The sequence below is a fragment of the Dermacentor andersoni genome, chromosome 6 (assembly GCF_023375885.2).
Source record: "Dermacentor andersoni chromosome 6, qqDerAnde1_hic_scaffold, whole genome shotgun sequence".
NCBI lineage: Eukaryota > Metazoa > Arthropoda > Arachnida > Ixodida > Ixodidae > Dermacentor > Dermacentor andersoni.
The window spans coordinates 62,990,661-63,010,609 of record NC_092819.1 but is presented as its reverse complement, the minus strand read 5'-3'; the positions used below and the strand labels follow the sequence as shown (position 1 = coordinate 63,010,609).

The window sequence follows — 19,949 nt, the reverse complement described above, 5'->3', positions numbered from 1 at the left end:
CTAAATGCGCAAGGGCCGCATGTATAAAGAAACGCGACGCCCACGGCTAGGTTTGTTTTCTATGTGGTACTTCTCGATCGGGCTGCGCGAGTCGAGGTTTGTAGAGAAAGGAGAGGGGAGGAGAGGTACACCGAGTGAGAGCAACGGCGAGAGGCGAACGGTTGCCGTGCTAGCGGCATCAGGCATGCCCGGAGCGGAGAACGGATCAGGTCAGCGAAAAGACTCTTCGCGAGGTTTGTGCGCTTCAGCGTTTCCCTCTGCCTACCCTTCCCGAAAAAAACATGACCCACGTGAGCATCCTGCCAGCAACGGCGAAAGGCCCGAGAGGCTTGCCTCCTTCGAATACAGAACTCAACGGCAGGGAAGCCCTCCTGCTCGAGCTCGTGGTGCGCGGAATTGGAGGACAACGCCCTTTTCTTATCTCCATTGGCGGCAGCGTCGCCAACTTGCATGCGTTGAAAAATAATGTGGAGCAAGACGTTGTTAAGGACGAAGAGAACGGGGAAGGTAGATCGCGCAGTGTTATCCATCAGCATAAAGGAGTGGGAACGTGCGGCCCAGCTCTTAATCTCGAGCAAGCTTTGTCCCCCGCCCCACCCACCACCCTCTTTCCCTCCTTCAATCGCTCCGCTCAAATTTCGCAACAGAGGTGGTAAGAAAACTGAGTGTTGTCGTGCCGGCGTTTTGAGCGACATTAATCAAGTTTCAATTTGCTCCCTACGAGAAATTGGCTTGTCTGCGCCTACGCCTTCCCTCGAAGTTGCCTCGTTCATCTGACTTCCCGTGCAAAGCCGGCGACGTACTCAATTCTCGCGTATGCATCTAAACGAAACGACCGCATTCTCTTTTCTGTATACAGTTTTCAGAGTAATACTAGTCAATGCAAACTTTCTTTTTTATCGCTTGCTTTGCCACACTCGTGGCCACATGAAATGCCGACTGAGAAAAGGGAGGTGGCCACGCGGTAATTTACGATAAAGTATGTTACGAAGTAGAAGGTATACCTTTAGGAAGAGGTAACAATATAGGAAATGATGTATGCTATAGCATTGTAGAGAAATGGCGGTTGGCTATACCGCGTAGTAAATATATCTCCTGGAAAAACAGCGGACGTATATCGAACCAAGGAGGGACTTTGAAACCTGAAGCTGCTGTATCGGAAGCTTCGGCCTTAGGGGTAGGGTATGCCTTCATCAGAAGAATAGAAAGAAACAAAACGTACAATAAAAGCACCGGCTTCGCCAAAAAGAAACTATAGCCTAAACTTTGTGCTCAAGCGCCGCGCCCTAGACCCTCCCACCCTCTCCAGCGCACTTTCGAAGCGTACGACGTAGCGCTCCAGTTTCACGCGCACATTCGTTACGAAGTTGCGTAAGCACACGCTTGCGGCAGACCTCATCTGTCGCCTTAATAGAGAGGCGCACGGGGCGTTCGCTCTTTTCTCGAAGCCGACGCGCCATCTGCAGTCGCTGCCCCGAACTTCCCACGGGACGCCATCTACCGGACCGACCCACCGAGCAGCCAACTGACGGCGACGGACGGCGCACAGGGAGGGTGTAGTGGAAGGCGGAGAAGCCCCCAATTCCGAACATCCCGCTTTGCTGACCGTCCCACTAAGAGCCCATTTGGGGCCGCGGCGCCGAAAGCACATCCAAGAGGTCGATCGGCTTCAGCTACAGTCACTTTAGGCCGCGCAGTGTAAGAGACGCATTAAAAGGGAGCGAGGCACCGCCATCCTTCTCTGATCTATAAGAGCTACGAAGCCGGCTGTTGTTGCGTGACACGGACCGAAAAGCCGGCGCCGCCGGCTGCATAGCTTTCGATACCTTTCGAGTGCTTTCTTTTCGCGTGCAACGCAACCCCCTCCGCCCCGCAACACGAGTTTCTATGCAACCAAGGAGTGGAACTTTTCTGGTGTGGTGAACATTCACGAGATTACAACAGAGACGACGCAGTGTCTCGGCGCGACCTTCGCCGGCGCGGCAGACTCGAGAACGTCTCTGCCTGTAATAGCCAAGACGCTCTGAAGATCCTCAGAAAGAAAGAAAAACATAACGTCGAGAGGGACTGTACGCGCGATATATATGCGCGATGAACGCAAACCGCGCGGTATTACGGCGCCATGCGTGTCGGAACTTTGGGCGATTACGAGACTTCGGAGAGTTTTATTACGAGGGAGGGACACGCGATAAATGAGGTCAGAGAAGCTATCCCGGTGCATGCGCACGGTCGCGCGTACGTGTCCCGCCTTAAGGGTTCAAGGTGTGTTCGGAGAAAAGCCGTATAAACTTTAAGACTGGCCGGCAAATTAAACGCGATCGAATGATTCCGGCGAGATATAAAACAATGCGCTACTTCACGGCGTGCCAAGGTTGTGGCACAGGCATCGACTACGGCGCTCTGCGCTTGGCACGTATAACCCTCCGCACTTGGAAACTTGCTAGAGTATAGGCGAATTAAGCACCATAAATTGGCGCAGTCGACGCTTTTGGAGTGGAAAATACAAGGAAGACTCAATACAAGTCGCCTTTTCGACGTTTACGGTGGTTAGATTACAAAGCCAAGTTTTGGCGAACGGGCAGGAACCCGAACGAAGCATGAAGTCAGCGATGTGCAGTAGAACCGGGAATGTTGGGGTGCGGTAGAAATTATCGGTTGCTGGGCTGTACCGTCCCTAGAGCTGCGGGGTACTCTAGATTAATGTCTACCACCTGGGGTTCTCCAAAAGAGAGAAGGATATAAAGAAGGCAGGGATGTTAACCATTGAAGAGTCTGGTTGGCTACCCTACGCTGGGGGAAGGGAGAAGGGGAAGAGAAGAGAGAAAAAGGGTATAGAGACGTGCACAGACTGTTCTCCAAAGTGCAAAATAATCTAAGCAGACGAGCGTATTTACCTGCCGCCCCCACCAGAACGCAGTTGCAGCGGCCGAGAGTCGAACGCGAGACCTTGAATACTCAGCAGTAGCACGCAAGGTTGATGACACCAACAGGATGCTCTAGTGTAACGTTATTGGCGCTGCCGGTTGCCTGTAATGCGTACGCGGCGACAAGTCTACGTACGTATGCACGCAATTTAACTTTTTTTTTTTTTCTTTCGTTTTTAACGTCCCAAGAAGCGCATTGGCACATGATCAGGGACGCCGTAGTGGAGGGCTCCGGACAAATTTCGACCACCTGGGGTTCTTTAACGTGCACCCAAATCTAAGTACACGAGCGTTTCTTTTTGCATTCCGCCCCCATCGGAATGCGGCCGCCGCGGCCGGGATTCGAACTCTGCGGCCTAGCGCTCAGCGGCCGAACGCCAAGGCCACTGAGCGAGTGCGGCGGGTCTCACCTGAAGGTGACAACGACGTTCGTGGTGGGCCAGCCAATCACGAAGGAGGTGTCCGCGGAGCGCGTCGATTCGCTCACGTCCGCCAGGCAGTTGGAGAGCCACATCTCGCAAGTGCGAACCTTCTCCTTTAGCTTGTAGTTGCCAGACGACCTGGAAGAGGGCACCACGCGGGGACAATCAGCTCAATTGCGTAAGAGACCCCTCCCCTGCACAAGTTTACCGCCCGATAAGCGAAGTGCGCAGCTATTCCACTTCTTAGGCCTAGAGAATGTCTTTTAGCTTCCTCCGACTGTCCCATTTGAGTGTACTATGTGTTATATTTTTAACTTTCGTTTTGTTTCTCTATATGTCTCTCGAATTTTGTTTACTTCATTTTTTTTCTTAAGCTATTTTTTGTAGTTTCACGTTTTGTTGTATAATCCGAAGCCTTGTTATTGCTTAATACATTCATCTGCTGCTTTCTGTTCATTTATGCCTTGTCTCCTAAAACCTTTATTATCGGAAATTTCACATGTTGCTATTGTTGCTTTATTAATTCTATAGTCATAATGCACAGGAGGTGCCATTTCAGTTTCTAACTACGGGACCTCCTTCTGTATATACTTATGTAATTATGCCCATTTTTGCCTTGAATAAACTGATTCTGATTCTGAGCCAAGTTCACCATTCTGCGCTCTGAACATATAAAACCCTGTGACCTGATCCGCACACAAGTGAAACGTTGTAAGTGCGTGACGTGTGACATGACATTGCGGATGCACAACGAAGCGTTTCATTTGTGCATATACATGTACCGAAGAGTTTGCGGACCGTGGTATTTGAGAAAGAGCTAAATATCTCTGCAACCTCGGGCCCTGCTGCACCCTCGCCAAACCCACTGAGACATCGGTGGCGGGTGCTGACTTGTATACTTACTTAGGTTTTGCGATGAGCAAAACATCGCTGAGCAGGAACAGGTGCCGCTCCTGGTTTTGGAGTCCCTGCAAATAATGTATAAAGAAATCATTACGATTAGTTGGTGCGGAGCACGTCATCGAGTAAAAAATGAAAACGCATACTGTGGAAGATAGAGGACAATATTAACAGTTAACGTCAGCGCACACAAATCACGTGGCAGAAATTCTTGCGATGCCACTGGTTAGTGCGCAGAACAATAAGCGCATCATGCACGAGACTGTACACGTGCTGTCACGTGAAGCGACTATAAGAAATTGAAGCTTACAATGGAGAACTGGGCCGGCCCATCCATGATGAAGTAGCGCGCGCAGCTCCCGGACGACCTGCTTACATCCTGGAAAACGGCGGTGCAGTCTTTACCCGGGGATGCCCTGCGAGAGGAGAGAAGACGCATTGAGTGGGCGAGAACTGTAATAGCCTGCCATGAATGCCTGTATTTTATCTTCAAACAGGTTTAGATCAGAGAAGATGAAAACAGCCTTTACTTCATAAGTACTGCAGCCGACGGTATAGACACGAAACAATAGTACGCATGCGCAAGGACACAAGAGATTAGACAGAGAAGAATAGAGAAAACGGACCTAATAACATCGACAGGAAACAAAAGACACCATCTGGAACAAAAGCACAGCGTCGCTCCCAAACCTTCTGATTTCCACAGGAACACGCACAAAAGCATAACAGGAACGAACGAAGCGAAAATTCAGTAATTTACGAGAAACACTAGCTACCCTAGGCCGTTAGACATGCATTGATAGTTCACTCTTTCTCCAACCCCTTCAACAGCAATAACGAGAAGCGATTCAAAAATTATATCATGCGGGTAGCAGCATGAGTCAGTGGGCACTTCATGCCTATAACCCTATAACTGTACTCAAACTAAACACAAAGTTGCAAAACCAAAGCAATTGCAACTAACGCGCAGGCGCTTTCACCAGCACGCTTCATAGGTGTGCTGAAAAGGCCACCGTGCAGGTGCCAGTGCGCCTCTCGGATACACGTGACCTCTTCCATCGATCCTCGGCGAGAAATCAGCGTTTGGATAGAGGCGGGCGCCGGTAAACAACGTTTCTCCTTTGTTGCGATAGCTGTCAATCAGACGAATGATTCAATAACGTTATCAGCGCAATGCCACTCGCTCCCCCCGCCCCCTCCTGTGGTCGAACCGTGATGCACAGAAGACCAAACTAAACAATGCGGGCGCATAGCAGCGCGAAAGCGAATAGATGACCCGGCAGATGTGTGCTTAGAGTGAAACACCCCGCCGCCCACAGGACATCACGGGACCTCTGCGAGCAGCCGCTGCGCGGGTCGCAGAGCGAGGCCCAGGCATAACTCGGGGTCAATCAAACCGCGCTCAATAATAAAAGCGGCAAAGATGAGCGGCGGCGTTCGGGAATCATCAGCGGCGGCCTCCTACGGGGAAGAAAGGAGGGAGCCAGTCCATCGTCCTCGAGCAAATACAAGGAGCGCGCGCGCGCGCGCAGCGAAAGAACGCAAGCGCCTCGGTTACGCAAGCCAGCCATGCAGCTCTGCCGGAATGGCCGACCGGACGGCCGGCCGGTAGGCACGGCTTCAAGGGCTGCCCACGGAGCCAAGTGGGCTGCTGCTGCTGTTGCTTCGCCTGCGCCGAGGAACCTGAACGGCCTTCGGGCTCCGTTCCTTTCCTTTTTCCCCGACAACCACTCAGGCCGGCTTGTCAGCGGTGCCTACGCGCCACGTCGCTTCATTCGCACTGGACGGCGCGTGCCACGCGCTCGGAAAAATTGAATTTTCTTTCTCTGTCACTTCGCTCCTCTTCGTGTTTACTTTCAAAATCCAGGTTCCCCCTCGGACTTTTTCTTTCTTTGTTTAAGTTGAGAGCAGTGAAACGAATCGGCCGCTCGGTTTTACCGACCACGGTGCGCTCCGGTTTCTGTTACCACGAATCCTGCCCAACACGTAATACGGCCTTGAGTTCTTTGTTGACGTTCCTTCAGTCTACATAAAAGCTTTTTTTTTTTTTCAATAGCTTTTGAAATGAGTTCTTGTGCGGCCCTTGCCTCCTTTTAGATTAGCTTTATTTCGAAACAAGAAACGTTCTACAGAAAACAGTGAGTAAAGAATAGGAGATTCGGCGAACGACCCTGGCTTGATAATTGACAGCGCTTGTATATGGAGCACGAACTGCCACTAGCGACGATGTACTACAACAGCTGTGGCCGCCTGCCAGTCAACCTCTGTCTCTTGTAAACAGCGAGACCAATGTTTGCTAAGTAGACTTCGCCGCCGTAGGTGCACGCAGTGCCCGAGGCAAACAACGTAATCGCAGTGACAGTTTATGTAGAGATTATTCAGCTGCGCGCCAATATGACGGCGGACAGCAGCTACGTTAGCTATGTTAGCCGCACGTGATGAGAATCGGACGGCACGATAAAAAGCTGCTTCAAAACCGCGGGGACGTCGGATATTCCTCAAACGAAGTTGCGGTTTGGGGCGAAACGAACCAAACTTAGCAACACTTCTCTGTGGAACAGACTTGAGAAGCTGCAGAGCTCGAGCGCCTGACGACGAACGCTAGACTTCCACTGCTCACTTTCCACGAGGTATTGTGACGCTGGTCGCGGCTGGACTGCCCCTGCTTCAGATGCAACCTAAGCGGACACCGAACCTCACCTCATCTGTCACCTCCCCCCCCCCCACTCTCTCTCTCTCTTCCTCCTTCCTCTTGTATCATTAGTGCGTCTTTTCAGCTTGTTTGAAGAAGCCGACTACGGGGTCGACACGTCAAGCACCATCTCGCCGAGCGGAACAGCACTTCCCCCGAGGTGAACTGCGCGCACGGCTTCAGCCTAAGTGGACCCACCGCGCGCCTCTGCCTGGTTTGCAAGTCGCGCCCCGCGGGCGCGGCGACGATGGCGGCAGAAGCCGGAGAAAGGCCGGCCGTCTCCCTCAAGGTCGCCCAGGGGTGCCCCAACGCACGCGCACCCAGCCGCGCTGGGCTCAGCCGCCAAACCTGACCCCGACTCGCGAAACGTCACGACGCCAACGCAAGTATGGGTGCAGCAAGAGGAACGGCGCGTCGTGGGGAGAGGAAGCTCCTCATTGAAACCCAAGAGGAGGCCGCTATAATGGCCGGAACCGTCTCACGCATTTACACCCCCCTTCTCTCTCTCTCTCTAGCTTGTTTTCGTCTTTGTTTCTCGATGCTCTTCTTCGAAGGTGTGCGTTGCCGCCTTCTCTGGCCGGTGTGTATAATTCACGAGAGAAACAAAACATCCGGGCGCGTGCGCACGCTCTCTCTCCACCCCCGCCTTTACAGTGAAGCCCGCCACAGCGCCAGTTACAAACGGAGCCTGCTGCGCGGTGAAAATGACCGCGCGTCCCTCCCCACTTTCATTACAGAGGCGGCCAGCGTTTTCTCGGGCCAGAGGGGAAGCGGCCCTAGATACATATTATACTACTACTACGCGGGCGCGCTCTTCCGCAATTACTTAAGGCCGAAAAACAGCGCTTCTTCCAAGAACGCTGTTTAAGTATACGTACGCGTGCCATTAGCTACGCAGAATTTTTTTTTTTTTTCAAAACAAAGCGCGTGGCACACCGTCGGCTCGGGTGCGTTCATTAAGTATTGCGCGGCACTGCAAAACAGAATTTTGTTTTAATCTAGTGACGTAACGTTGTAACGTCATTATAACGGCGTCTGATCCGGCCTAGTTAGCTTTTATCAGTAAAGATGAATTTCATCGTATAAAAACCGAGCCAATGACTGAAATGAGCAATTTTCAACAACTTTTACGGAGCCCAGAATGCGCAAAATACGAGGAGATACTTTGAAATACGTGACGTCACACCAGCCTTTGAGTTTCGGCGCGAAATTAACATAAGAAAAATGGAACTGTGACAGCTTTTCTCTTCTAACTATTGTCGCGGAATTAGTGAATGCAGAGTTCGGAAAGGATACTTTATTATCCGGAACTGATGAAGTGTTTCTCTATTATCCCTTTAATATATGATATGACGAAAACAGCGGGCGTTGAGAAGTAAACACGAATGCGGTGTACTTACATGTCGGTGACGGACTTCGACTTGCCAGAGAGGGCTCTGTGCAGCTTTGATGCAGCCGCTGACTTTGTTCGAAGCAGGCCCTTCCGCTGAAAAACGGGCAAAAAACAAAAGCGAGGAGGAGGGTGGGGGAAGGTTGATATACGAGTCAAATTATTCAAATAAAAGAAAATCAGCAGTAAACCCACCACCGCTTCAAGCACAAGGTAGATCTTAACTGTAAGTCGCAGGCGCATTGTGAAAGCGGGACCATGTTTCACAACACTGCCAAGCCAAAAAGAAAAAGAAAGAAGGAAAACGAAACCACAATTAAGCACGCACATTAGATACAATTCGTAGCCGGTTACAACGCTTCGTAACTGACGCAGTCTATACGCATGCACAACTTCGGCGTCACCAGAGGTTCACTGAACATATTAAAAAAAAGGGGGGGGGGGAATATTCGGCAACTACACTCAATTTCTCTCAAGCCGAGGCATGCGTGAAAGATCGGAAACGCGGAGGCTACGCAAAAAAGCAAAAGAAGGAAAGATGAAGCAAAGAAAGAAAGCGACCAAGTCACTGCCATTGAAGGAAACGAGCCACGATCATGTGGTGGGCATTTTTTCCCGTGAAGTCACGCAGGGTGGTCCCTGTCGCGAGCCGTACGGCGGCTTCGCGTGGTGACGCGTGTAAACGGTTTGCGCCTTCTAATTACTACGCGGTGTATGCTGCGGCAGCTGACATGTTCGCGCGGCAACCATCACCGGCTCAATGCGGTTGTACACCTATAGTTGTCGTCGAAGGGTACAGTGCGCTGCGCAATAAGCGCAGCCGCACGCATGCTTTCTGCAGGCACATACCTTTGCACATACATACCGCTCCCCTTTGGCGCAAGGTGACGCGCGTAAACAGCCGCCTACTAATCAGAGGGCCGCTCTGACAGCCCACGTGTGCGGTTTAAGTGCCACTGGCCTCGGCTTGGGCGGGCTGTTCACAGCGTAACAGAGCGCTATAGCAAGAAAGGTGTGTGCGTTATACGTGTGTGGCCACTTGCAATGTTCATATATCGCAGCGCTGTGTTTCAAGATGTTTGCTGTTTGAGAAAGGAACGGAAACTTACCATTGAAAAAAACTAGGAAAGATTCCTTCACAGTCGGTACCTTAGTTTTACTTTGAAAACAGAAGGTAAACGTTTATGGGTGTCTCACATTTCCTTAGGAGAGCGAAAATTTTAATTTGTCTACGTAACGTGATCGTCACGTGACGTTGCCTGGAGCTCGGTCACCTAATAAGGCGAGAAAAGAATCTGGCATTTTCGCGCATGATCTCCGACAAAAAGTGTCACAATAAAGTGTATAGTTTCTCTGTCATGGGTCTGTCGATTTCAGCGAGACGCGGTATCTAGAGCTGTTCGACATACGTCGCATAGGCCACCTCCTCTCCCCCCCCCCCCCCCATCCCCTGCCCCCCGTCAATAAAGGCGACATCTCCAAACATACTTAAACACCCGGTAACAACTTTTTCATTGCGAATTTATTGTTTTGTGCGTACGTTCCAAGTACTTCCCACACACGCGACGCACCTCGCAACCTACCTTACACCTGCACGCGCCTCTCCAACTATAAGCGTTCGTCGAATCTGGCTTCTCCGCAAGCACTGTGTTAGTGAGGAGAAGTCAGCTTCAGGGATGCAATCGTCACGCGCTAACTTGAACAATGGACAGGAAGCTTTGTGCACATATCAGTGCGTGAGTGCACGCGAGGGAGAACATTACCCTGGCTTAATAGAACGCGTTGCTGGGCTACGTGGTACATACTAGCACGTAGGTTGTCTGCAAGCGTACTAGCAGTCTTTCTTATGTCTATCTTCCTTTGTCGCAACTAAGGCATGCGCTTGTGAAACCTGCAATTACAGCGGCTACAAGCTAATAGACGGAGCGGGGTTGGTACTTTAAAAACGAAAGTAAACCACATTGATTATAAAGCTGCCCGAAGGCTGCTGCTGTTACTGCAACGCTGACTCCAGCACGTCAAATCGCATTCATGCGCCATCAAGATCACCTTCGCGAGACAAGTTACCGCTGCATTCCTACTTATGCAAATGTTGTACGATTGAATGCAGCTATACGCTGATATGTCTCACTAGGTGATACGCTGAAGGCGCAGTTTGACTCCCAAATACACTGATTTCTGTCTATTCTAAAGCATGTCGTCAACGATTCAACGAGTGCCTTGCGTACGGAAGATCGTGGCTTTGGGAACGTGCTCAAGACGAATCGCGGAATAAAGTGAACGCGAACTAACCGGAGACAGCGGGTCGCGGTCGCGAAGCCGGAGGTTGTCACTGGGGAAGAGGTCCTGAATCCGATCGAGATCAGTTTCCTCCTTGCTGGAGTCGCTCCGTCTCACCATCTGCATCGAGAAGTATAGAGAACACGTCGCACAGTTTGAAACAGCTTCAGAGAAAGAGAGAAAGAGTGTTTTAGTTGTCAACATTTCTATTTCATCCAAACAACTCACTTTATGAGACCCAGCTAGCAGTGGCGAGGCCAACTGATTAAAGAAGACCGCGGCCATGGCGGCAACTATCTAAACGGAGCAAGATAAATTAAGCACTACTTTTATTGTTCACTTGAAATTTTTTTTAGTACTAAGAGTAGAAGCCAGCGATGTAATACTGCTACTGCGTTGTCACATCGGGATCATCAGCAAGACTTCCTCAATGCACTTGTCTTGAGGCGTTACCCTTCAAGAGTGCGTGAACTATGGCCAATAAACGGTGCGCCATCTTGAAGCAAACCTGTATAGATAAATCCGGCGATTCGATCAAATCATTTCCCAAACACTAGCGCAATATTTCAACCCAACAGTTTATTTTTCAATCTGGCTAGTAAGAGCAATTTGTACCCTGTATATATATAGAGAGAGAGCATTCCTGTGTGCGCTGCGTTGTGATAATGACGAGTTTGTTCATAACTGCGATAGCCCACTGAGAAACTAATCGCTAAGCAAAGGCGCTGAACACTTTTACATAGGCTACTGCTCTGGTTTCCTACCAGTGTCACGCATCGAAACCAAAATACCATTTCAGGTTATATGTAAAAGTCCAAGTTTAAAAACTCACGAACGCAAATATCACATATCAAACCAAAATATGAATTTTAGGGAGATAAAAAAGACTGAACAGCTCCCAAACCTTCTTCGTCACTCTGCTTACTCCTTGGACCAATTAAAGAATAGACAGCTGACAAGCGGCTTGCTCAACAAACCAAGCCCAAAAGCAATCAGAACATGCGTACCTGGCTACTTGGTCATGCAGCCTACCCTCAGCACGGAAGGTAGCTGCTTCTCTCCGCTGCCATACGATGACCAATATCGATTAAGCATCCAAAATACCTAAGCAACATCGATCATCTTTATAGCAGCAACGTGCAAGCTTTTTACCCGAATAACATCTTGCCAGCAGTGGCAGCAGCCAGAAAAGTCTTTGGAACCGAAAATAGTGATAGTTAAGGTCTTTTTCGATCAGCGCAGACAGAATGGGTGGGAAACTGCGGTGGTGAGAAAGCGACGAATGGACTCCGAAGATGTATGTTGACAAACGGCTGGAATACATAAGAGACGACAGCGATGCTGGAGCAGAGGGAAATGGCAGCAGTAAGTCACTACTTGTCTCAATCGCAGACTAGATTAGCCGTTTAATTTGGCGGCATAAACGTGTTGACAGCAGCATGATGATTGGTATACAGTCTAATTGATTAATTGCGGGGTTTTACGTGCCAAAACCACTTTCTGATTATGAGGCACGCCGTAGAGGAGGACTCGGGAAATTTTGACCACCTGGGGTTCTTTAACGTGCACCTAAATCTAAATGCACGGGTGCTTTCGGATTTCGCCTCCATCGAAATGCGGCCGCCGCGATGGGGATTCGATCCCGCGACCTCGTGCTCAATGGTATACAGCCAGTCATCGTATGCAGGTGATGAGCGCACACTTTAGGCGAACGAGCGCTAGTTATCTAAATACTGGTCATTGTGCTGATATAGCTGCTCCTTCAAGTCTGCCAACATACGCTCTCGTACGCCTTTCACTGTTACGTTGATTTGGTTCACTAAAGTTCTGTTCGCAGCAAGAGGGCGGCGTAACTCTAATACAAGGGCAATCCGCCATTCTGGCTCAACCTAATTTTCATCCTTTACTGCCTTGAATAGCAGTAGCACGAGCACAAGATGGCGGCGCTGACAGAACCAAAACTGAAAGCAGCGCTCGTTCCTGAAATAACATCCAGCATGCGCTTCTCCCCCGAAATATTTCAGGCGCCCGCCTTGAGGTATAGATAGTCAATGACTGTCACGTGAGGGGACTCTGCATCCAGCGTTCCCGCTAACCTGGCCAAAATAGTTGCGGTTGTAACTGTCCGGATTCACGTTACGAAACGCTACGCGCTGGTGGGTCCGGTTCAACGACCTCCAGTTGGTTCGGTTTGCAGCAACAGCGACATAGAGGGCGTCGAACGCAAATCGCGCGCGCACGGGTGCGCAGACCCCGAAAGCCGATTAGCGCGAAATCCTGCCCGAACGTCGAGGTTCGGCAGAACCGCTGGGCTGCACGCTCAACAATGCCCACAGGGAGGATACAGGGGGGTCTCGGGACTATCGTCCAAGGAAGGAGACACGAGCTGTACGAAGTTACGGAGATTCCATCCAAGATTGAGCTTCGCACGTGTCGGCCGAGAGTGGTCCGTTCCACGCATACGCGTATTGGCCGCATCAGTTACGTGCAGCAGGGTACAACCGAGCTCGGCCGCGAGTGCCAAAGTACAGTGCAGTGGGAGATTAAACCCGGCAGTTGCGTCACGACCGTGCATTTTTTTTTTCACGATTAAAAAGAAAAGCTACGCAGGTCCAACGCTCATATTTGAATCTATACGTCGAGCAAAGCTTTAGTGAAGCAGTTAATTAAATGCTATGCAACTAACGGCGACGCGTACAGTTGTGTTTGGTTTCATCTTACGGAAGGGGTAACCGCATGCATTGTTCGTGCATGTGCACCGTAAATGTCAAAATTTTAAAGTCTTGCAAGTTTTTTTTTATGTTCGTGCAGTGCGCCTTTCACACGCTGTGCCGAAATGAAAACACCAAATCAGGCGGATGCACAGTGTGAGGCGCATACGCATCACCGCAAGGACAAAGGCGATGTGTGATGCTTGACCAGAGAAGAATGCTGATGTCAGGTGTATGCAAAGAGACGTACGACACAAGCTACATTCAACCATGTTATACATATTGCGTTACATTGAAACATAGGCAATGGCTAAATCAAAGGAAATCAAATAAATCAAAGAAGCTGCCACAGACTGTGTCCCTTTCCCCATTACTACGTTGGTTTACATGTAAACGGCCACGCAAGCTGGCAGTCTGCCATATATTAAATGGTTTTTCTACATCTCGCACAAGAGTTGGCACAAGCAATCGTGGCACGCTGAGATTATAGTTATGAAGTTTTAAGTGCCAAAACTATGATTTGGTTATGAGGTACGCCTTAGTGGGAGACTAGGGATTAATTTTTACTACCCGAGGTTCCTTAGCGTGCACCTAATTTTAAGTACATGCATAGAAAAATCAAGAAACGTTCTGCAACAAAGTGAACAGTGATGAATTGGATGAGAGGGCGGTGAACTTGGCACTGAATGATTGGAAGAATGTGCTCGTCATCTGCTGTTACTTTTGTAACTGCCAGAACGAAAAACGAGGTTATGGAATTTCTGGCCGTAAAGAAACGCGAAGCGTTGACCGGCACCCCTTGCAACAGATTCTAGAGGGGAAGAAGAAAAAAGCACGGCTTATTTCCGACACAAGACCCAACAAGAGTTCGGGAACGAACGCATACTGTCTACTTTTGTGCCTAGTCCATTGCTTCGCGGCCACACTGCACGCAATTGCACACCGCCCGACCTGACGAACACTACCCTCATGCGTACACAAGCATTGCACGGCGTTTCGGAAATACCGTGCGCGGCGGTTCCCCCGTCCACCGGTACGGAATGCAGCCTTCCTCGAACACTCAATTTGCCGCTAGCTGTCAGTTAACCCTTTCTGTGACGTTCTTTCATGTCACCTGCAGATCAAAGGGTTAAAGTGAGGAGGACGCAAAGGCGAAGTACAGCACGCGCAGAGTATTGGCACGAGACGCATAATGCACACACCTTAGCCGTTTTCGCGCGACAAGCGTGAGACAGGGTCGAGGTACTGCCACGCGACCGACGACGTCCAGACGGTCACAAAAGACGGTGGCACGCGACTATGGGCGCCAAGAAACAGGACCGAGACGTCCGTGACGCACCACCTGAGAGCGCGGGGACCGGGGACGTTTCACCTGTACACCCTGGCAACCGTGCCCTGACAGTCCGATCTATAAGCCGAGTAGCTAACACAGTTACATACTTAGTCGTTTTTATTTTAGACGGCGTGAACTGACCGAGCAAGTTAGTGGGCAATGACATACTTAAGTTCAAGGAAATGCATGCGACGAACACAAACGGAAACATACAGGACGGCACTGGTTTGTGTGCGCGTGTGCGCATGCGTGTGTTGGTGCGTGTGCGTGCTTTGCGCCGAGTTTCAGGATGGCCCAACGGCAAGAGCTTCCGCTAACCGTTTTGTACAGGTCTATAAAGTACGGTCAGCTCGTTTATAACTCCATGCGAGCAGGTGCAGTCAGAAGTCGAACCGATCCAGCCCTATACCGGAGCACGTTGTCATACTTTAGCACTTCCTCGGACCCCCCAATAACACTTCGCGTTGAAAAGGCGCCAACGCCCTGGTCTTAACCAGCGTGCGACTCTTGGAAGGAATTCACCCCGGAACTGATCACATAACGCTATCTTATGATTGTGAAGCTGGCCCGCTATCACTTTGGCAAGTTTCGCCCGATAGTCGAGTCCGAGTCACTGACTAATTACAGACACACCCCCTCTCTCTCCCTCGTTTCGGATTACGGGAGAGAGAAAAAATGAAGAGAGAACCCGGTGCGCAAGCCTATATATACGAAACAGTGTCGAAACAACAAACGCTTTGTTACTGCCCGGCCGACTTCGATAATATTACGTTAGCCACTGCGATTGGACTATCTAGGAAACTGTTTTGCGACTACCACCCACGGGCACCTACTTGCGGCACGTATAGCACACGAGGCGTCGAAGAACACAAACAGTGCGCGGCACATCCAGCTTCCGTCTGTCTCACCGTGGCTGGAACTTCAGCACTCCACAAGAGGCGCTTGCACAACCAGTCCATGCAAGCCATTATTGCCGCGATGGAGGGACCCGAAACACCGGGGGCGGTTGATCTAATCCACATTCATAAGACAGACGCCTCGGAACAAACGTCCCTCGTAAGCGAGATGCGAACAGTGAAGAACTGTCGCGCACAACACACACCCGTCGAAAACATAGCCACCCGAATCACACACATTTCTTCCCGCCAACGGACACGATACTGGCGCTATAGGGGTCCCTCGGACTTGTCTGACGTCAGAGCAAACGGCAACCCATGATGGCGACGATGACCTCAGGGATAGCAGAACCGGCGATTGGCCAGTCGACCAGAGGGGCGACGGACAATAAACAAAACGCGCCCCGCCACGGTGGTGACATGTACTGTATATCAGCTCGGTGCAGTGACTGAGATAGGGCGAGGCTTTCGCGGTGCTATCACTTCGGCCATCAGTTAAAGCTGGTCAAATTTTCGTGTCTCGTTGAACGTTGGCCCGCCGATATCGAGTGCATGCTACTAGACCGGCATAGCGCGTTCGTTATTTGGCCGGCCGTTCCTGGAGACACTCATGCCGAGCCGGAACTCGTGTGCTGTTGGTCAAGAATGAAACGTGACCACGGCGTCGTGCTGCGAAGACTCGGGGATGGGCTGGTACGAGAGCCACCGGTGAGGTCAAAATAATTTGTAAATCAAACCAAACTATACGTGCACTTTTTTTTTTTCGTACGTGTGGACGGTTTTGTATAAAAGCATCAGTTGTGTCATCAAGTATTAGTACAATTAAAGGCAGATAAGCTATAAAGCATGGGCGTCAACGAGCCACTCTTCGACGGGTCACATGAAACACGTCGAGGAGCGCGCTAGTTCCCTCACGGGAATGCAAGGTGCCGAGTTAGGTAGCGGATCTCGAACCGCATGTCTTTCTCTCCTTGTAGGCCACCAGTTCACGTATTCCACGAATTGAGGCACAAAGGAGAGACACACTTGCAAAGTGTGCGTCTTTCTTGGACCTCATTTCGTCGGATATCAGAGTTGGCCCCCCTGTAACGATAAACGCCGACAAGCCCAACTCGAAACGATACCGTTATTATCACGCCTAGTGTTCGATCACGGAGACGACGGAGGCGGCTTGGGGCAACGACAGAGGGCGACAAGAATTTCCACAATGAGAGCAAGAAGACAAGTGCGCGCGCGCGCCGTGTCAAATAGCAGCTATGAGTGGATTTCCTGTCATTGTGACAATATCTTTCGGAATAGAAGCAGAACTGTCCATTGAGGAAACGATGCTGCTCTACATATACTCTGTGCGACGGGAAGGAACAAGAAGAGATTGCTTTCGTCAATCCTATGCCGACTCCTCAACGACACTGACCGGCCGGACTTGCTTCCACATGGCCGCGCGCACACGGAAAATGAGCGCCCCGAGACAATGGAAGCCACGGGAATGCCCGAAAGTAAATTGCTTAAGCGGCCCTGTCGCACGTTTACGCAATGAGCCCGAGGCGTTGAATGCGTACTAAGGGGCGGTGCTCGTGGTCCAGTTACGCGCAATATAGCTACAGCCGTTACACGGGTGCGCAAACGACGGCCTCCCTGAGTCCCCCTTGCCACTTGCTTTGCCAAATAATCCGCACCGTCAGGTTACGGCTCCTTTGTCTTTTGTTCCGGCGCACACTTGCGGCAGAGAACAGAAAGTATCGCATTTTTCTTGAATGAAATATATGATTGTGCGTGTGTGTGTCCCAGCGCGCGTGAACAGCGAGATTTAGCGCTGTTCTCGACATATTTAAACGTCACCGATACCCAAGGGCAATCTGCCGACATTGACAGCTGTTATCGCACCCCTTACCTGCCTTGAGAAAAATAAATATCACGCTATAATATTAGCGACGACGAATGAACCTTCGCTACAAGGGCCCTAGAACGTGTTCTGATATCGATTTCGTTTTCTTACATATTCCATTCAGCTTACATTTACACAATTTGAACCCGATAGCTCTGCGCACGCAAGGAGCATCTCGTCTTATAATATACATATGCGCCTCCTGTGGCGATCCTAGGAAACGCCGCCCACTTCCTCAACGCTTGTTCGCGCACCAAGCAAATACGGGTCGCCTTCTCAGAAACACCGGTATACTAATACGCCATTTCCTTCTCAGGCTTCAACATTTATCTCCTCCTCGTTCTCTCTCTTTCAGCTTCATCTGGGCCACGAGTTTGATGTCCACACCGGAGCTATCGGAAGCCAGGTGCGAGTTCGATCATGTGGAAAGAAGGCGCACCTTGCACACGACATCCACGATTGGCGCTGACAGGCAAATTGTAGCCTTCGCGAACGAGAAAGAAGCGGCTCCGCAGAAACGACATATAAAGATTTAACGAAAACATAAAGTGAAAGAAGGTATAGCTAGGTGCGCGAAGTAGAGAGGTGTCTTCAAAGCTCTTCCGGTGGCTTTAATGCTCCGAACACATGTACCGAGCCTATAGGCCTCGTCACTCCCCTCCCTTCACCGCTCCTTCCGCCAACTTGTTGCAATCTAAGCAGGGGAATCCCCCCCCCCCCCCTCCCCGTCACACACACATGCGCGCGCGCGAATGCCCACAAACGTACGCAGCCATTAACCTACAGCATAGACGGAGTAACAAATGCTCGCACATGAACTACAGCTAACGCCGACGTGCCCTGCTCCGGAAAGTTCGTTTCCTCTCTCTCTCTCTCTCTCTCTCTCTCTCTCTCTCTCTCTCTCTCAGTTTTGATCCCAAGCCGCGCCCATACGGTTTTCATGCAGTCAATTGTTAAGGGTGCCTCATAAGCAGTTACAGACGCGGTAATTTGTTCCGCACTTACGTGTACAGACGGGAGCTTGAAAGAAGCGATATAGTATATCTATAGAACGGCACATAAACGTCGTTTCGAAGCAACAGGGCGCTCTTTCAGGAACTAGGAAAGTGCGGAGCTGAACGTGCGGACGGAAAACAACGCGCGCACGCACACGTCGTCGCTTCGTATATACACAGGAGGGGCCCGACAGCGTAATAGCAGCGCTCTGTGCACGCGTGTAACGGATCCTGCATGCGGCGATCATTAGTTTCCGACGCGCGCGCGAGCAAATGGCTATACGAAGGTACGGGCGTTTGCGATTACGGCGTTTAATCATGCGACTCCGTTCAAGTTTGTGAATGAACGTTAAATCCTTCCAAACCCTTCTGGCCCCGGGTAAAACTCGTTTCATGCCTCTGCGAACGATGATGGGTCACGCAAAAGTTCTTTTTTTTTTTTTTTTAGGATAACGTTAAAGCGCAAACAAAGCAAAACGGGTCAAACAAAAGAAAACAATGCAATAATGTAAAAGACTGGAAAAGAATTCACAAAGCGTATCGTTCGTAAGTGCTCTCCGCTGTTGGCTGGCCGGCTTCGTTGACAGTATGCCTGACATTATGACTGGCGGCTGGCACTCACTCTTACAAAAAAATTTAGCGTAATAACATTTTCTTGAATTCAAGCCCTGCCTCTATGCGTGCTCAGCCTCGCTTCAGAAAGCGGTGAAGGCGCTTTTGTGTTTCCTAAGGACGACGGGTTTGTGCGACCATCTGTGACTATTAATGCAATTTCTGTAAAACCACACGCGTCAGCGAACTTGCCGCAATTTCCTTTTTTCCTTCCCTCCTCTCTCTCCCTGTGATCTTTGTATTCCCCTTTCCCATTCCCCCGGTGTAGGGTAGCCAACCGGACGTTATTCTGGTTAACCTCCCTGCCTTCTACTTTTCTCTTTCCTCCTCTTCCTTCACACTGGCCCTCTGTTGTTTCCCACTGAACCGTAACCGCTTATTGATTTGAATGTTCATACGGATATACCTATCGTTCTTAAATATATGTAATTTCTTCTTTCTTTCTGTTCAGATGATGGAAACGTTGTGCAGGCGCTGTGAATACCTTATTTCTATTTATTAATATTCGGTACCAATATAACTACAACTCAGTGGCTATGGTGTTGGGCTGCTGAGTACGAGGTCGCGGGATCGAATCCCGGCCACTGCGGCCGCATTTCGATGGGGGTGAAATGCGAAAACACCCGTGTACTTAGATTTAGGTGCACGTTAAAGAACCCAAGCTGGCCGAAATTTCCGGAGTCCTCTACTACGGCGCACCTCATAATCAGAAAGTGGTTTTGGCACGTAAAACCCCATAATTTAATATAACTCCAACGCTTCGTTCCTTTCGAAAGAACATTTATCAATATTATGCCTTACGGGCTGATATATTAATGGTATATACTTATTTTCGATGCCGGCCCTAACTCAAAATTTCAGGTGCCTTAAGCGTTTGAGTGAATGCAAAGAAATCGCCGATGAAGCCTG

At 50.2% G+C, this 19,949-nt stretch overlaps 1 protein-coding gene across 3 annotated transcripts in view; it reads right to left on the bottom strand.

The window, feature by feature from the left end:
* LOC126522754 (uncharacterized) overlaps positions 1–19,949 on the bottom strand; it is a 690,505-nt gene that overhangs the window by 25,509 nt on the left and 645,047 nt on the right. For 2 of the 3 annotated variants that reach the window (XM_050171541.3, XM_072288756.1), the window contains 5 exons: positions 10,621–10,728; positions 8,339–8,424; positions 4,557–4,662; positions 4,250–4,314; positions 3,335–3,484 (listed from right to left, as the gene is read on the bottom strand). In XM_050171541.3, coding sequence (XP_050027498.1) covers positions 3,335–3,484; positions 4,250–4,314; positions 4,557–4,662; positions 8,339–8,424; positions 10,621–10,728 — 515 coding nt within the window. Of the gene's footprint in view, positions 1–3,334; positions 3,485–4,249; positions 4,315–4,556; positions 4,663–8,338; positions 8,425–10,620; positions 10,729–15,560; positions 15,820–19,949 lie in introns of those variants that run through there. The other variant, XM_050171544.3, reaches the window with a different exon arrangement.